The sequence below is a fragment of the Anolis sagrei genome, chromosome 3, assembly GCF_037176765.1.
Source record: "Anolis sagrei isolate rAnoSag1 chromosome 3, rAnoSag1.mat, whole genome shotgun sequence".
In the NCBI taxonomy this organism is placed as follows: domain Eukaryota; kingdom Metazoa; phylum Chordata; class Lepidosauria; order Squamata; family Dactyloidae; genus Anolis; species Anolis sagrei.
The window spans coordinates 27,475,928-27,494,560 of NC_090023.1; the positions used below are offsets into that span (position 1 = coordinate 27,475,928).

The 18,633-nt window shown below is 44.2% G+C and overlaps 1 protein-coding gene across 2 annotated transcripts in view; it reads right to left on the reverse strand.

Moving 5' to 3' along the window:
- The window catches only part of ARHGAP20 (Rho GTPase activating protein 20), a 118,811-nt gene extending 106,567 nt beyond the window's left edge, over positions 1-12,244 (reverse strand). For both annotated transcript variants that reach the window (XM_060770982.2, XM_060770981.2), the window contains exon 1: positions 12,027-12,244. In XM_060770982.2, coding sequence (XP_060626965.2) covers positions 12,027-12,110 — 84 coding nt within the window. In that variant the 5' untranslated portion in view covers positions 12,111-12,244. The remainder of the gene's footprint in view (positions 1-12,026) is intronic.
- Between the last annotated feature and the right edge of the window lie 6,389 nt (positions 12,245-18,633).

An 18,633-nucleotide genomic window follows, 5' to 3' on the forward strand; every position in this document is an offset into this window, starting at 1 on the left:
GGCATTAAAATCCCAATAAGCAATCTGGCAGCCCGATGCAGTAATTCTCTAAGGAGAATGCGCTTGCAGGGATTTAATGACATTTTAATGCAAACCCTGCAAATAGGAGATTTCCTTCGCAGTTTAGTTCCCTTTAGTCTTTGCACTATTTATTCTGGAATAGACTCTGGCAAGGGCAAGAGTTTTAAAAACTGGAGCTGGAGAGCAGAAAGAGAGGAAAATAGTAGAACACTGGAAACGTATTCTGGGCCCCCTACATATTTCTGACTCATAAATCACACACTGTCTTCTGCCAGATTTCACACAGAGGCACGCCCACACATTAAAAAAAACATTTTCTGAGATGCAGGATTTTTTTTAAAAAAAATAGAATAGCATAGACATGAAGATATAAGGCCAATGCAGGAAATTTCACTTGCTTCACTTACCTGGGGCAAGAAAAGGAAATTTCCAAATCATGCACATTACTCAAAATACCCAATTTCTTTCAGCATATAAGACTAAAAGGCCATAACCAACACTTCTCTCCATCTTTAATAATAAAATGTAAATAATCAACAACTTGCTCTCTTTTATGGTATTCTGCCTTATTCCACTCAATTGTAAGGTTGGCACTATCAAAACTAGTTTCTATACCTGGAACCAATTAGATTCTTATGCGTCAGCAAGGAAGTTAATAAAGGTAAAGCAGTACGTGTGAAAAGATCTTGGAGTCCTCATGGACAACAAGGTAAACATGATCCAACAATATCATGCGGCGGCAACAAAAGCCAATGGGATTTTGGCCTGCATAAATAGGAGTATAGTTTCTAGATCTAGGGAAGTCATGCTCCCCCTTTATTCTGCCTTGGTTAGACTATACCTGGAATACTGTGTCCAGTTCTGGGCACCACAAGTGAAGGGAGATGTTGACAAGCTGGAATGTATCCAGGAGAGCAACTAACATGATCACGGGTCTAGAAAACAAGCCCTATGAGGAGCGGCTTAAAGAGCTGGGTATGTTTAGCCTGAAGAAGAAAAGGCTGAGAGGAGACATGATAGTCATGTATAAACATTTGAGGGAAGCCATAGGGAGCAAGCTTGTTTTCTGCTGCCCTGGAGACTAGGACGCAGAACAATGGCTTCAAACTAAAGGAGAAGGAGATTCCACCTGAACATTAGGAAGAACTTCCTAACTGTGAGAGCTGTTCAACAATGGAACTCTCTGTCTCTGAGTGTGGTGGAGCCCCCTTCTTTGGAGGCTTGTAAACAGAGGTTGGGTGGCCATCTGTCAGGGGTGCTTTGAATGTGATTTTCCTGCTTGTCACGGAGTTGGACTGGATGGCTCATGAGGTCTCTTCCAACTCTATGATTCTAAACGTTTCCCCTGACATTAAGTATAGCCGTGTATGACTCTGGAAGGTGGTGCTAATCTCCATTTCTAAACCAAAGAGCCAGCATTGCCCGTAGACACCTCCAAGGTCATGTGGCCGGCATGACTGCATGGAGTGCTGTTACCTTCCCGCCAAAGTGCTACCTTTTGATCTACTCACATTTGCATGTTTTTGAACTGCTAGGTTGGCAGGAGCTGGGCTAACAGCGGCAGCTCACCCCACTCCCTGGATCCAAACCGCCGACCTTTCGGTCAGCAAGTTTAGCAGCTCAGCAGTTTAAACTGCTGAGACACCAGGGGGCCCTTAAGGAAGCTAGAAGATAAATAAATTGCAGATTTGGCAGGCAACTATGTTTTTGTTTCCATTGACGGACACACAAATATATAATTATGGCATCTTGCACTAATAATAATAATAATAATAATAATAATAATAATAATACTTTATTTGTACCCCGCCACCATCTCCCCAAGGGACTCGGTGCAGCTTACATGAGGCCAAGCCCAAACACAACAATACAAGCAATAATAACAACAATACAAGCAATTAAAAAAACATAGATAATAAAATATACAACATTATCAATAAGACAATGTTGTATCATAGGTTTCCTTCTGAAACCCTTAGTCTGCCTGAATCAGAACACCAATACTCCATACTCAGTCCAACAATTCAAAAAGTCTTGCTATACCATACTACATTTATCTGCCCTCCTGTCCAGTGACTCCTAAACCAAAACCATTTCTTTTCCCCCTACAAACATATGAAGGTGCCATGAAATTATATGGCTGATCAAAAATGTGACTACACAAGTTCCTCACGTTCAGATTGAAATTCTAGCTCAAATTCTCTGCTATTCCATATTCAGCTTGAGACCACCTTAGTTGTCTTGGCTCAAAACTACAGAATCAGAGGAGTTGTAGTTTTACAAGGTTTTAGCATTTTCTGCCAAAGAGTGCTACTGCTGAACCAGACTATAAATCTCAGGATTCTATAGCATTGAGCCAGGAAAGTGAAAGTGGGATCAAACTGCATTAAATCTACAATGTAAGCGTGCCCCTAATCTCTACAACTTCCATTATCATGAATTAGTAGGGCTAGCGATGGTGGCAGTTGCAAGTCAAGATTTCTGAAGGACACAAAGTTGAGGAAGCTATTCCAGGTATTAACACCAAAGGTTGGCCAGATTTCAGGATTCCAGTAAATGTTTTATTATTTCAGTGCCAACTGGAGTTCATAAACATTGTCTGATACACAATAGTAATTCAGGGATGTGACAGAGCAGTGGTTCTCAACCTGTGGGTCCCCAGATGTTTTGGTCTTCAACTCCCAGAAATCCTAACACATGGTAAACTGGCTGGGATTTCTGGGAGTTGTAGGCAAAAACATCTGGGGATCCAGAGGTTGAGAATCACTGTGATAGAGGAAGATAACTGAGGATAAGGGTGCTTCTGAGCATATCTCCAATTCAATTTATTTGCCTCTAACTGATTTTGGAGGAAGGGGGAAGATTGCTAATCAGTAAGGGTCACAGATTGATCTACTATAAATCACCTATAAATCATCTGTCAGTAAACCCCAATCCAACTTCTACACTTGACCATGCTGATGACTAGCATTTCTGCTTTTTGACATTTCACTGGCACATCTACAAAATGTGGTGCATGGGTTAAATCTTTGTGCTGGCTGAACTGCTGAACTGCTGACCTGAAGGTCAGAGGTTTCAATTCATGAGATGGGGTGAGGTCCCGCCTGTCAGCCCCAGCTTCCCATGTAGGGACATGAGAGAAGCCTCCCACAGGATGGTAACACATACAGGTGTCCCCTGGGCAATGTCTTTGTAGATGGCCGATTCCCTCACGTCAGAAGCAAATTGCAATATATTCTCCACTTGCTTCTGACACAATAAAAACAAATCTACAAAGTCAGTGGATTTGTGACAGGTTGGAGGTTTGAATCCGGATGAGCTCCTTCTGTCAGCTCCAGCTCCCCATGCAGAGACATGAGAGAAGCCTCCCACAAGGATGGTAAAACATCTGGACGTCCCCTGGGCAACGTCCTTGCAGAGAGCCAATCCTCTCACACCAGAAGCATTTTGCAGTTTCTCAAGTCACTCCTGATACCAAAAAAAAAGTGGCTAAAGGATCAGAGATCCTGGACAAAGATCAGAACTTCTGCAATTTGGCAAGGCTAAGGGGAGACAAATCCTGGCAGAAAAGGGAAATGAATGAAATGTTCTAGACGTGGGGTATGACTGCCTGGTTTCCTGATCAGAAGAACTGTACGCTGCAAAACTCTGCTGCAGGACCCATTTGTGAACTAAGTGGAATTTCACTGTTCAGCAAGTCTCAAAAAATCAGTTTCTGCCAGAAGAGACAATCATTTGAGAACTACTGGTCCTGTGCTTCCCAGAAGACTCAGCCCAATGTTGGAAACAGGATGCTGAACAAGCTAAATCTGTGGTCTGATTCAGCAGAGGTCTCCTTATGTTCTTACGTCTTATCTCCTAAGTACAATGATACCCAACTTGTGCTTTGAGTAGAGTTGCTCCTTATTATAAGGGCTTATTATAAGCTTCTCCCTTATAGGACATGTTTTATTAGCTGTCCAATGTTTGAGGTTTAGACAGCTTTTCCTTTCATACAGGCAGAATAAAATACCAAAACATCCAATATTTTGCAGTGTGGACTTTGTGAATGTGGACAATATATTTCCTTTTACAAAGAACCACATATTTAAGTTAACAGCATCCATACAACTTCCATATTGTATTCAGTAAGAAAATAAACACAAATCTATTGCTACTTGTATGTTATGAACCTGACAACACTAACTCTGAGGCAGCAAATATATTCCTCGACACTTTATTTTTAGTCAACCAGAGTGAATGTGAATGACCTAAGACCATCCAGTAAGTTTCATTGCTCAATACCAATAAGAACCAGTGGCTGCTACACAACACTTCCATGATAACAACTTTGTCTTTAGAATTCCATATACTATTAGTATTCTAAAGTTTTGTTGAATTAACAACAGCAGAAGTATTGGTATCTATCCAATATAATACTTTAAAACTTCTTCAGGCATAGCCATAAAATCCTGCACTTTTACGGATTCCCTAAAAATCAGTGCAACCAGAGATTGCCTAGTACATATTGTTCATGGTACACTCTACCACAGTGGTTCTCAACCTGTGGGACCCCAGACGTTTTGGCCTTCAACCCCCAGAAATCCTAGCAGCTGGTAAACTGTATTGTCAAAGGTGTTTATGATCGGAATCACTGGGTTATTGTGAATTTTCTGGGCCGTATGGCCTAGCAGTTTCAAGGTCTGGCTTCTTACTGCCTGGTGGAATCCTTTGTTGGGAGGTGATTAGTTGGCCCTGGTTGTTTCTTGTTTGGAATACTCATTTTTCGTGTTGTTTTTTATTTGAGTATTTTAATATTGGTAGCCAGATTTTGTTCATTTTCATGGTTTCTACCAGTAGGAAGGTACTACCCTCAGGCAGTAAGAAGCCAGACCTTGAAACTGCTAGGCCATTAAATGCTAATAAAGGTTGCCAACTGGAACATTCACACCTGCCTCAAACAGACAAGTCCTTTCTCCCACCCTGGACATTCCACAGATATATAAACACAATTTTCCTAGTTTCCAACAGACCTCACAACCTCTGAGGATGCCTGCCATAGATGCAGGTGAAACGTCAGGAGGGTATGCTCCTGGAACATGGTCATGTAGATGATTAAATATGGTTTTCTGTGGGAGAGCAGATGGCGACTACTGGATGGCATATGTTCTGTATCAGAAACTAGAACTGATGTGGTCTAGCCAATGCAATTTTTTGAATCTGCACCCCAAATAACCAAACCAAATCTAAAGTTGACCAAAAACTGATTCGAAACCCTTTTAGTATTAATGTTGGAGAGTAGTCCCTGGTCAAAGTGGTCTCTGGTCAAAAAAAAAGTTGGGAACCACTGAGATAAAGTTTGCCTTTACCATCTTTTGAGGCTGAGAGAATGTAACTTGTACAAAGTCGTGTGGTGGGTTTCCATGGTCAAGTGGACATTCAAACACAGTCCCCATACAACTCAACACTCAAACCACTATACCATATTGATACTACCACACAAACTAGGAAGATTCAAGTAGATGCAATTTCCCCAGCACAGATGCATCTAACACAGTGGTTCTCAACCTGTGGGTCCCCAGATGTTTTGGCCTTCAACTCCCAGAAATCCTAACAGCTGGTAAATTGGCTGGGATTTCTGTGAACTGTAGACCAAAACATCTGGGGACCCACAGGTTGAGAACCACTGACTAACATGTTATAGATGCCTTCAATCACACACAGCAATCTACAGCAATAGTCTCCAACCTGGGGCCCTCTAAATGTGCCAGACTGCAGCTCCCAGCATGCTGAAAGGGGGGAAATGGGGACTACAGCTTGCACATCTTGAGGATGCCAGGTTAGGGAAGTCTGCTGAAAATGGTTCAAGTACAGGTATATGCACATAACCATTGGGTTTAGTGTAGAAAGATGCTATCCAAAGTGGTTGTCTAGGGACAGGTACCAATACCTGAGTCACTGGTTACTATATTGAGTTTCCAGGAAGGACATAAACAATTCTAGTCAATGGGAAAAATATGGTTCTATTCCTTGTCACAATCACTCATCCCACCACCATCCTTGATTAAGACAGTGCAATGCAGGAATATAGAGCAGTACGACTCAGTGATGGTTTGCGGACTTGTGTCAGTCTATGAGTCATTATCTGCTGATCTTCGAAAATTTCCAGGAAACAAAAGAAGTGTTGTAATCAATGGGCGCACACATGGTGCCAGTCTCTGGTACACTAGAAGAAGAAAAACCTGATACTCTCACACATAACACAGAATAAAAGAACAAGCATATTCCCATCTCAAAAGCCGCAAATTCATTTGGTTACCTTATCCCAAACATCATCTTTCAGATTAAATTTCCTTCTTCATCTGTGTTTAAGATCTTGGAGTACTAGAACTGGTTTACCGCAGGGTTACACGTATAACTACAACTGTATTCGTGGCACTGTGAGCACATATAAGAGCAACCACATAACTTGTTTGTTTTGATGTTGATGTTGACAAGCTGGAATGTGTCCAGAGGGGGGCAACTAAAATGATCAAGGGTCTGGAGAACAACCCCTATGAGGAGTGGCTTAAAGAGCTGGGCATGTTTAGCCTGAAGAAACGAAGGCTGAGAGGAGACATTACGAGGGCTATGTATCAATATGTGAGGGGAAATCATAGGGAGGAGGGAGCAGGCTTGTTTTCTGGTACTCTGGAAACTAGAATGCAGAACAATGGCTTCAAACTACAGGAAAGGAGATTCCACCTGAACATGAGGAAGAACTTCCTGACTGTGGGAGCTGTTCAGCAGTGGAACTCTCTGCCCCGGAGTGTGGTGGAGGCTCCTTCTTTGGAGGCTTTTAAGCAGAGGCTGGGTGGTCATCTGTCGGGAGCACTTTGGATGTGATTTTCCTGCTTCTTGGCAGGGGGTTGGACTGGATGGCCCACAAGGTCTATTCCACCCTATGATTATAATTGCCATCAAGTCAACTTTGACTTACGGCAACCCATGAACGAGTCACCCTGTGGCTTCCTTGATTGAATCTATTCATCTAAAATGCAATCTTCCTCTTTTCCTGCTGCCCTCTACCTTACAAAGCATTATTGTCTTTCGTCAAGTCTTTTCATTAGATTTCCAGAAGCACACCAATCTCAGTTTAATCACTTTGGCTTCTAGGGATAGTTCAGCTCAGTTTATTCACAAGCAAATCCTACTGTGGTCAATGGGGCGGACCACTTAACTGTCTGTAGAGTAAAAAACACACCCTTCAGTAAATAGTTCAGTACAAAGGGCCTTGGTATCTGCTGAGGTTCCAGGACATACCAAAATCCCTGGGGTCCTGGAACCCCATTATATGTGATGGCATAGTAAAATGATGTTTTGTGTGTGTAATAACATGTTAAATGTGTGTAATGTATTATGTCTTGTTTATTTAAACTGGGTTTTGATTTGTTATATTTTATCCTGAGCATTGAATGTTTGCCACTGTGTTTTATTTTGTTGTAAACTGGGAAGGTAGAGTGACCTATAAAATAAAGCATTATTATTTATTACTAGCCGTCCCCTGCCATGCGTTGCTGTGGCCCAGTCTGTGTATATGTGTTCTGTGTGTGTATGTATATATATATATGTGGTTTTGCGCATGTGGTGTAATGTATTTTTTATTTTTGTGGTTTCTAAAGTCTCTTCTGTTGTGATTTTCAGTGTTTTTACGAGTGATAGGCACTTGTTGGCCTGATACGTGTATTGTGTCCAAATGTGGTGTCAATTCGTCCAGTGGTTTTTCAGTTATGTTAATCCCACAAACAAACATTACATTTTTATTTATATAGATTACTAGCCATCCCCTGCCACACGTTGCTGTGGCCCAGTCTGTGTATATGTGCTTTGTGTGTATATATGTGTACATATGTGTGGTTTTGGGCATGCATTGTAATGTATGGTGGGTTTTTTTTTTTTGGCTTTTTAAGTCCCTTCCACTGTGTTTTTTAGTGTTTTTATAAGTGAAGGACACTTGTTGGCCTAATATGTGTATTGTGTCCAAATATGGTGTCAGTTCATCCAGTGGTTTTTGAGTTATGTTAATCCCGCAAACTAACATTACATTTTTTGTTTATATATATTACATTTTTTTGTGTCAGGGGTGACTTGAGAAACTGCAAGTCACTTCTGGTGTGAAAGAATTGGCCATCTGCAAAGACATTGCCCAGGGGATGTCCGGATATTTTACCATCCTATGAGGCTTCTCTCATGTCCCTTCATGGGAAGCTGGAGCTGACAGATGGGAGCTCACCCACGTTCCCCAGATTCGGACCGCCAACCTTTCGGTCAGCAGTACTGCCAGCACAAAGGTTTAACCCATTGCACTACTGGGGGCTCCATAATATTATAAAGATGTTGATTATACAAAATGGCAAAATCAAGCTTTGCTGGATTGTTGTGGGTTTTTTCAGGCTATATGGCCATGTTCTAGAGGCATTTTCCCCTGACGTTTCACCTGCATCTATGGCAAGCATCCTCAGAGGTAGTGAGCTTTGCTTTTTGGTTATATATATATATATATATATATATATATTCAAGCCAAGTTAAATCTGTGACTGCAGAATCTATGGATATGGCGGGCTGATTGTACAAAGCAGTGTTTTCAAGTAGGGCGACGATCGCTACTGAGATGCCAACTTTCCTCCAGTTTGTTTTATACACAATTTCCACAGGGCAGCACTGAACAATACACACCAACAACCAAAGCCATGATGCTGCCTGAGGCAGTAGAGCAAAGTGCATCCTCACTTTCCCACCCACCCTACACAAATTCAGGAAGCAGTGAAATCTCTCAATCACCCCTCTCCATCCCTGGCAGCAATATCTATGCAGAATGACAACACATTCAATCACGAACCATACGCTGCCCTCTGAGTGACCTGCAAATTCTGCTGCCTGAGGCACTGACTGCCTTACTCTGCCAGCAAGGAGCATCCTCAGCAGCCCTTCGAAACACAGTTTGGGTGGATCTCCAATGTCAGACTACACAGAGAAGCCATTGAAACCCACAAGCATTTGGACGATTTCAACAGAAAGGAGGAAACCGTGAAAAATGAAAACAGGACAGCAAATAAAGAGCTACACTCAAAAGACAGGGGAATTCCAGACAAGAAACAATCAGGGCCAGCTAATCACCCCTCAACAAAGGATCCCCCAGGCAGGAAGCAGCCAAGCCTTGAAGCTACGAGGGTATTCAATGCTAATCAAGGTGGCCAATTGCAACATTCACACCTGCCTCAAAGAGACAAGAGTTCTTTCTCCCAACCTGGACATTTCAGATATATAAACCCCACTTGCCTAGTTTCCAATGGACCAAACAACCCCTGAGGATGTGGGCAAAACATCAGGAGGGAATGCTTCTGGAACATGTCCGTACAGCCAGGAAAACTCACAGCAACACAGTTTGGGTGGATCTTCCAGAATTTGGGAGCATCCACTAGGTTTGGGAGCATCCTCATCAAACCCACAAGAATCAGCGAAATATCAGGAGAAGAAGCTCATGGTTCACAGAAAGGGTATCCCACGGCACCTCTTTAACCATACATTGCATGCTGTTTGACACTATTCTACCTGCCAAGGCTGAATACTATAGAGTCCTAGGACTACCTCAAGGTCATCGGCCTTCCCTGCAGAAGAGTGTTGGTGCCTCACAAAGGATGCCTCACCGGAATCCACTGAGCCATGGGTATCAAACTGCATTTGATGCCACAGTGTAGCTCAGGCATGGGCAAACTTTCTAACTTGGGGGGCACATGGTGGGCTAGGAGGAAGGGGGTTCTCCCCAGGTCCTCTCCCTGCCCTTTCCTCCCCTTCCTCTTCTCTTTTGGAGGCAAAAAGTGAAGGAAAGATGGAAAACAGTAGGACCCCCAAAAGGGTTGGCTTTGGTCAGGATGAGATGGTGGATGGGAGAGAAAAAGTGTATCCATTAGACCCCATATTGCCTATTCCTGATATAGAAGCCTAGAGCTGGAAGAGACCCCCAAGGGCCATCCAGTCCAACCCCCTGCCATGCAAGAAGACATAATCAAAGCACTCCTGATAAACAACCTCTGTGGAAAAGCCTCTAGAGAAGGAGACTCCACCACACACTCAGGCAGTCTATGCCACTCTCCAACACCTCTTACTCTCAGGAAGTTCTTTCCCTGCCATTTGAAACCATCACTCCCTTGTGCCCTGGTCTCTAGAGCAGCAGAAAGTCCGCCTTCCCTCTCCTCCTCTTCAGTGAGACACCCTTTGAAATCTTGAAACATGTTCCCTCTCTATTTTCTCTTCTCCCAGCTAAACATCCCCCAGGAGGAAAGGAGGAAGGAAAAAGAGAAGGAAGGAAAGGAGGAAGAGAAGGATGGAAAGAAGGCTGGAAGGGAATGAAGAGAGGAAAGAGAGAAGGAAGGAAAGACAAAAGGGAAGGAAGGAAGGAGAAAGAGAGAGGGAAGGAGGAAGAAAAGAGGGAAGGAAGGATGAAATGGAAGGAAGGAAGGAGAAAGGGAAAGGGAAGTAGGGAGGAAAGAGGGAAGAAAGGAAAGACAAAAAGGAAGAGAAGGATGGAAGGAAGGGTGGGAGGGAGGAAAGGGGAAAGAGAGATGTAAGGAGGGAGGAAAGAGGGAGGGAAGGAAGGATGAAAGGGAAGGAAGAAAGGGGAAAGAGAGAGAGAAGGAGGGAGGGAGGAGGGACTAAATGGAAGGCATGAGGGGGAAAGAGAGGGGGAAGGTGGGAGGAAAGAGGGAAGGAAGGAAAGGATGAAGAGAAGGATGGAAAGAAGAGTGGAAGGGAGTAAGGGAGGCAGGAAAGAGAGAAGGAAGGGAAGACAAATGGGAAGGAAGGAATGAGAAAGAGAGGGGGGAGGAAAGAGGGAAGGAAGAAAAGGAAAAGAGAGAGGGAAGGGGGGGAGAAAAGTGGCAAGGAAGGAATGTCTAAAGGGAAGGAAGGAAGGGGGAAAGAGAGAGGGAAGAAGGGAGGAGAAAGAGAAGGGGAGGGAGGGAGGAAAGAGGGAAGGAAAGACTAAAGGGAAGGAAGGAAAGGGAAGGAGAGAGGGAAGGAGGGAGGAAATAGGGATAGAAGGAAGGACTAAAGGGTAGAAGGGAGGGAAGGAAGGAAAGAGAGAAGGAAAGATAGGATGTTGAGGGAGAGGGAGAGGAGGACCTGAGAAAAGAGCCGAAGGGGGCACATCCTCCCCCCAGAGGCCTGGGTTTCCTTATACCTGGTGTAGATTCACTCTAAGACAAATATTCATACAACTGCTGCTATTACCCTGGGCACTTGAAAGCAAGCTCCATGGCATGATCATTGGATCCATTCAACATAAACATGCAAACCTAGGGCTTGGGGAGGGCACATGCCTGGGCCAGTTTGGGCCCTCCAGGTGTTTTGGCCTTCTGAGTCCCACCATTCCTTAACAGCTATGATTCCAAAGCATTGAGCCATGGATGTTGATGCTAGCCAGACTGCATCCATTCCCGCGAAGGTGTCCCTATAAGGGCTCCAGCCTGCCTTTGCTTACCTGGGGAAAAGGTAAGCCATGGCTCTCTCCTGAAGCAAGGATGGATCCCTCTCCTCTCCCTCCCCCTCCCTCTCTCCTTCAGGCCTTTAAAGGACGCGTGGAGGTTTGGGGGGCGCGTGGGCGGAACTGGCGAGCTTCTCCCGGTCACGACTTACTTGCGAGGCGACGAGACACGCATTAGACACGCGTTTCTGCATTCACACGTTCCTGCATTCTCCATTTTCCAACGCATGATTAGGCAGAAACCATATTGGTAAAACACAGGAAATGAGACCGTTTCAGACCCCACTTGGACGGCCATGGAAGCTTGGTAGGTGTAGTTTGGTGAGGCCGAACTACAACTCCCGGGATTCCATAGCATGGAGCTGTCGATCATCCAAAGCGAAAACACACACATACACACACAGAGAGGCTTAAAATGAACCTAAGTGGGAGAGCTGCAAAGGCTCTACTTGGGAGTCAATCCCATTGGAAGGAAGGAAGCAAGGCACCCAATCCTCCTGGTTACCTTCTTGCTGTCAATGGAGGAGGAGGAGGCGGAGGAAGAGCGCCCCTGCCCGAGGTGGTCTTGTTGTGGGGACATCGCTTCCATCAAGACCCCTCGCCCTTCAGGCCGCCCGAAGGGAGCCGGGGGTCCTGGCAGCAGCAGCAGCAGGCGAGCCGAGGAGAGGAGCCACACGCCGCATCTCCCGAACCCAGGCGAGGGTGATCATCTCCCTGACTCCTGCGAGCAGCAGACCAGCGCCGAGGGAGGCCACGCCCCCAAGAGGGAGGCCACGCCCCCAAGAGCCAATCCAAGCCCAGTATCGCCGCCAAGCCCCGCCCAGGGGTGGAACCCTTCGGCGTAGCCACGCCCCCGCCCCTGCGGAGCTGAGCCGGCGAAAAGAGGGACTTGGGCGTTCGGCCACGCCCACTCTGCTCTTCTGGCCACGCCCCCTCCGGAGACAGACTGCAGCATTGGGGAGGGGGATGTTTTGAACTGGGATCTGCGATGGAAACGACATAAGCACGCTCAAACACATTGTATAGGGGTGTGTGTATATGTGTGTGTGTGTATCTGTGACCGTGTGTGGGTGTGTGTATGCAGAGGCGGCCCTAGGTAATTTTCAATGGTAAGCAAACAGTATTTTGCCCCCCCCCCCCAACCAATCATTGATATATATTTTCTGTTCGTCGTGGGAGTTCTGTGTGCCATATTTGGTTCAGTTCCATCATTGGTGGAATTCAGAATGCTCTTTGATTGTATACATCCCAGTAACTACAACTCGCATATGTCAAGGTCTATTTTCCCCCAAAAGCACCTCAAGAGTGCCCCTGGGCAAAATCAACTCTACTGCAAATGCTTACTTTGTGTAATGCAGTGGTTCTCAACCTGGGGTCCCCAGATGTTTTTGGCCTTCAACTCCCAGAAATCCTAACAGCTTGTAAACTAGCTGGGATTTCTGGGAGTTGTAGGCCAAAAACATCTGGGGACCCCAGGTTGAGAACCACTGCCGTAATGGGATGCCGAGGCTTCCCCCGGACTGCTAGGGGCGCTCCGCAAGTGGCGGTCAAGGGGCATTTACAGAGGTGCCTCTGCTCCCCTGGCAAAAAAAAGTGTACCACGACCGCTTACTTAGCATAATGTACGAGCCACCCCTGTGTGTATGTATATATATATATATATATATACACACACACATATATATATATTTGTTTAAATATGTATACATAGGGGTATGTATATATATATATATATATATATATACACACACATAAATATATATGTGTGTGTATATATATGTATACAAAGGGATATATCTATCGTGTGGGTATGTGTGTGTGTGTGTGTATATATATATATATATGCATACACTGTATGTATATGTGTGTATATATATATCTATACAAATAATAATGTAATCACCTCACTACCTCTGAGGATGCTTGCCATAGATGCAGGCGAAACGTCAGGAGAAATGCCTCTAGAACATGGCCCTATAGCCCAAAAAACCCACAAGAACCTAGTGATTGCAGCCATGAAAACCTTCGACAATACAGTTTGTGAGATTAACAGAACTCAAAAACCATTGGACGAATTGACACCAAATTTGGACACAATGCACCTATCAGGCCAACGAGTGACTATCACTCATAAAAACACTGAAAAACACAGCAGAAGGCACTTGAAAAGCCAAAAAATAATACATTACAACACATGCGCAAAACCACATATATACACACAAAACACATATACACAGAATATACACAAACACACATATATATTCATAAATAAATACACATACATACCCAGTTGATTTAAAACTATATAAACTATTTAAAACTATATAAACCATCCTCCAGGAAATAAAGCCCGACTGCTCACTGGAGGGAAAGATACTAGAGACAAAGTTGAAGTACTTTGGCCACATCATGAGGAGACAGGAAAGCCTAGAGAAGACAATGATGCTGGGGAAAGTGGAAGGCAAAAGGAAGAGGGGCCGACCAAGGGCAAGATGGATGGATGGCATCCTTGAAGTGACTGGACTGACCTTGAGGGAGCTGGGGGTGGTAACGGGAGCTCTGGCGTGGGCTGGTCCATGAGGTCACGAAGAGTCGGAGACGACTGAACGAATGAACAACAACAACAAACTATGTGTATGTGTGGGATATATATATAATATACATATAATATACGGCTTGACCGGGTTTGCATATACATACTGTATATAAATATATACACATACATACCCGGTTGATTTAAAACTATATACACTATGTGTGTATACATATGTACATAACATATATGCACATGTTCTCACACACAAACAGAGAGACATATATATATGCATGCATGTCCAGTCAATTTTACACTGTTTTTTTATACAGGTCGACTTTTTTGAAACACCCTATAGAGAGAGAGAGATTCTCTCTCTCCCTCTCTCCCTCTCTCCCTCTGTATACTCTTCAGCCCCTTCTACATTGCCATATAAAATCCAGATTACCAAAGCAGATGATCCACATTGTCTGCTTTGAACTGGATTATGTGAATCTACCTTTCCATATAATTTAGTTCAAAGCAGCATAGAAGGGGCCCTCTCTCCTCTAGGCCTTGAGGGACGCATTGTGCAGGAAACAGAAGCAAAATCGAGGTTTTGGGGGCACATAAAATTAGCATTTTACTGATTGGTGTAAATTATTTACACCAAAAATGGCTATTATATGCTCGAATCTGCAAGACGGGGTGAGCTCCCATCTGTCAGCATCAGCTTCCCATGCAGGGACATGAGAGAAACCTCCCACAAGTTGGTAAAACATCCCCTGGGCAACGTCCTTGCAGACGGCCAATTCTCTCACACCAGAAGCGACTTGCAGTTTCTCATGTTGCTCCTGACACAAAAAGAAAGCATGTTTGGTCCTATAAACGTATCACTAATTGTGCCTGTTATAGATTAACAAAATCTATATTAAAGAAACAAAACGTATTGAATTTACACACCGTTCCTACCATATAACATGCTATTTGTTCTCTTTTGTTGTCGTTCTCTTGTCCAGATTCCTGATGGTGGAAAATGGGTACCTGAGTGCATCGTAATTCCTTTCTGAGACACAATTCTCCCATGAGAGAGGAATCCTGGATTGCTGGTTTTACTAAAAGGATTTGCTTTAGGACGAAGCCAGTCAATCCCCTATGGGTCATCATAATGCCTCTAGAGAGAAATGTCTGAAGATTTACTTCAGCTTTATGAGCATTAATATGTCAAGAGTAAGATGTTTCCTGCTCATTGAATGCTTGCTGACTTTAATTTTTCATGTGAAATACTGCCTTTTTGATATCAGACGTTTAAAGGGAAAATAGGGCCGTATCTCAGAACAGTCAAATTGGTCCATAAATATTTCCACTGAGTTGGATGCAATCATACTAAAGAGCAGAGGCAATGAAGTCATGCACTTTATTATTTCAATGAATAGTAGCTCTTTAAAGATTAGGGATATTGGAATGAAAGTGGGATATTACTAGTGCCACCCCAATGATTCCTCATCATCAGTTTCTACTTTCCCCCCAAGCAATTAAGAGGGAAAAGAAAAAGCTGGTCATCATTCTGAGGGGAAAGAAAGAAAGAACAATGCATTACGTCTGGTAGCATACTCTCATTTCTCTCCCCAAAGCACAGACCTGTTGCATTTTTCCTTCTCCAAATTACTCCTTGTTGATAAGGGGTAGCTAAGGTTTGAAAGTTAATGGGGGCCCCAGAATTGTGTGCATAGAGCATTACATTGCAGTAATCCCTCTATATTTGTGGTTTTGGCCTTTGTAGGTTTGATTATTCATAGATTGATTTTTTTTTATCGTGTCAGGAGCAACTTGAGAAACTGCAAATCGCTTCTGGTATGAGAGAATTGGCCGTCTGCAAGGACGTTGCCCAGATGATTTGATGTTTTTATCATACTTGTGGGACGCTTCTCTCATGTCCCCGCATGAAGAGCTGGAGCAGATAGAGGGAGCTCATCCGCCTCTCCCTGGATTTGAACCTGCGACCTGTCAATCTTCAGTCCTGCCGGCACAGGGGTTTAACCCACTGCGCCACCAGGAGCTCCATAGATTGAATTAAAAAGTATTATCTCTAAGAATCTCTAGATCCTCCAGTATGATTCTATGGTCAGGAACTGCAGTGGTGCAGTGGGTAAACCCTTGTGCAGCTGAACTGCTGACCTGAAGGTTGGCTAGACTGCTGACCGGAAGGTTGGCTGAACTGCTGACCTGAAGGCTGACTGGACTGCTGACCTGAAGGTTGACTGGACTGCTGACCTGAAGGTTGGCTGAACTGCAGACCTGAAGGCTGGCTGAACTGCAGACCGGAAGGTTAGCTGGACTGCTGACCTGAAGGTTGGCTGGACTGCTGACCTGAAGATTGGCTGAACTGCTGACCTGAAGGCTGACTGAACTGCTGACCTGAAGGTTGACTGGACTGCTGACCTGAAGGCTGACTGAACTACTGACCTGAAGGTTGGCTGGACTGCAGACCTGAAGGTTGGCTGGGCTGAAGACCTGAAGGTTGGCTGGACTGCTGACCTGAAGCTCAGCAGTTCAATCTGCGAGGCAGGGCAAGTTCCCATTTGTCAACTCCAGTTCCTGCCAACCTAGCAGTTCGAAAACATGTAATGAGTAAATAAATAGGGACCACTTCGGTGGAAAAAGGCAGAGAGATGTTCCAAGCAATCCTACCAGCCACACAATGAGGAGATGACAACACAGGCTCCTTACCCTGAAAATGGAGAAAGCACCTCCCCAGGGCCGGAGATGAGCACCACCTCCAGAAGCCAGAAATGGAAAAGAGAAGCCTCTGCCTTTGTTTCTGTGTCTCATTGTATATGATTCTAAAGGCATTGAATGTTTGCCTGTGTATGTAAATGCTGTAATCTGTTCTTAATCCCTAGGGGAGAAGGGTGGAATATAAATAAAGTGTATTATTATCTTTCTTCAATCACGCTAGACGACTTGGAGATTTCTAGAGAGAACATTTTTAATCCAATTCGTGAATAATCAAACCCACAAAAGTCAAATATCCCTAGATTCTCCAATGCGATTCTATTCTCATCTTCCAGTAGAAATTGACAACAGAATAGTGATTTATTTATTTGTTTGTTTTGTCAGGACAACCAGTCGGATTATATTACATTTCTAACAGAACAAAGCAAACAAACAAACAGACAAAATACAAAATTTGTGAGTTTGGTAGTTGATTAAATGTCCTTTGACCAGAATCTGGCCACTTGGAGTGCTTCTGGTGTTGCCGCAAAAAGGTCCTCCATTGTGCATGTGGCAGGGCTCAGGTTGCATTGCAGCAGGTGGTCAGTGGTCTGCTCCTCTCCACACTCGCATGTCGAGGATTCCACTTTGTAGCCCCATTTTTGAAGGTTGGCTCTGCATCTCATGGTGCCTGAGCGCAGTATGTTTAGCGTCTTCCAAGTCGCCCAGTCCTCGATGTGCCCAGGGGGGAGTCTCTCATTTGGTATCAGCCATTGGTTGAGGTTCTGGGTTTGAGCCTGCCACTTTTGGACTCTCGCTTGCTGGGATGGAAAACCAAGACATTCCTAGTAATGTTCTCTGACATTGGCCCCATGTGTTACATTAAATGGATGCTTTCACATCGCCCTTTCCATAATCTGTCATGTACACAAAACATTTCCTTCCCCAAACACACCAGTTTTATTTTATAGGAGGAAAATAATTCGCATCCAAATAGTCTTGATCCCAGCAGGATCCTGTTGGTTGGACCTAAATATTGGTCATTTTGAGGTGTATTTTGTTAGCCCATTTTGTTTTCTTCCTGTGCCACAAAAGCAACAGAATGTTGTGTGCTGGCAGTGTGTGATTCAGAGGAAATGGTAATTTGAGAATTCAGCTTCCCAACAGATTTTGAACATATTGTACTTGCAAGACCGCTGTCACAGTGGTCCCATATACTGTGTGTTTGTGCATGAAATAATATTGGTTTCTTAGAATACCAAAATAATCTAGCCGCAATTCAACCCTCATTTGACTTTCTACCTAGAGGTTTACTACCCGTGTGGTTTGTTGTTATAGTATGTCTTCAAGTCATTTTTGACCTATGGCCTACAGTAACCCCGTCTCAGGGTTTTCTTGGCAAGATTTGTCCAGAAGAACTTTGCCATTGGCTTCATCTGATGTTGAGAGAGTGTGACTTGCCCAATGGGGTTCTGGGCCACTCAGCCAACTCTGTTAGCTCTGGGAACTTGACGCTTCTGTTTGATGTATCTTCTGCAAAGATACAGAATGGGGGAAGCCTGGCTCAACAGCAGTATGTGTGGAAAAGATCTTGGAGTCCTCATGGCCAGGAAGGTGAGTATGAGCCAACAATGTCAGGTGATGGAAAAACAAGCCAATGGGATTTTGACCTGCATAAATAGGAGTATAGTGTCTAGATCCAGGGAAGTCATGCTAGCCCTCTATTCTGCCTTGGTTAGACTACATCTGGAATAATGTGTCCAATTCTGGGCACCGCTGTTGAAGGAAGATGTCAACAAGCTGGAATATGTCCAGAGGAGGGAGACTAAAATAATCAAGGGTCTGGAGAACAAGCCCTATGAGGAGCGGCTTAAAGAGCTGGGAA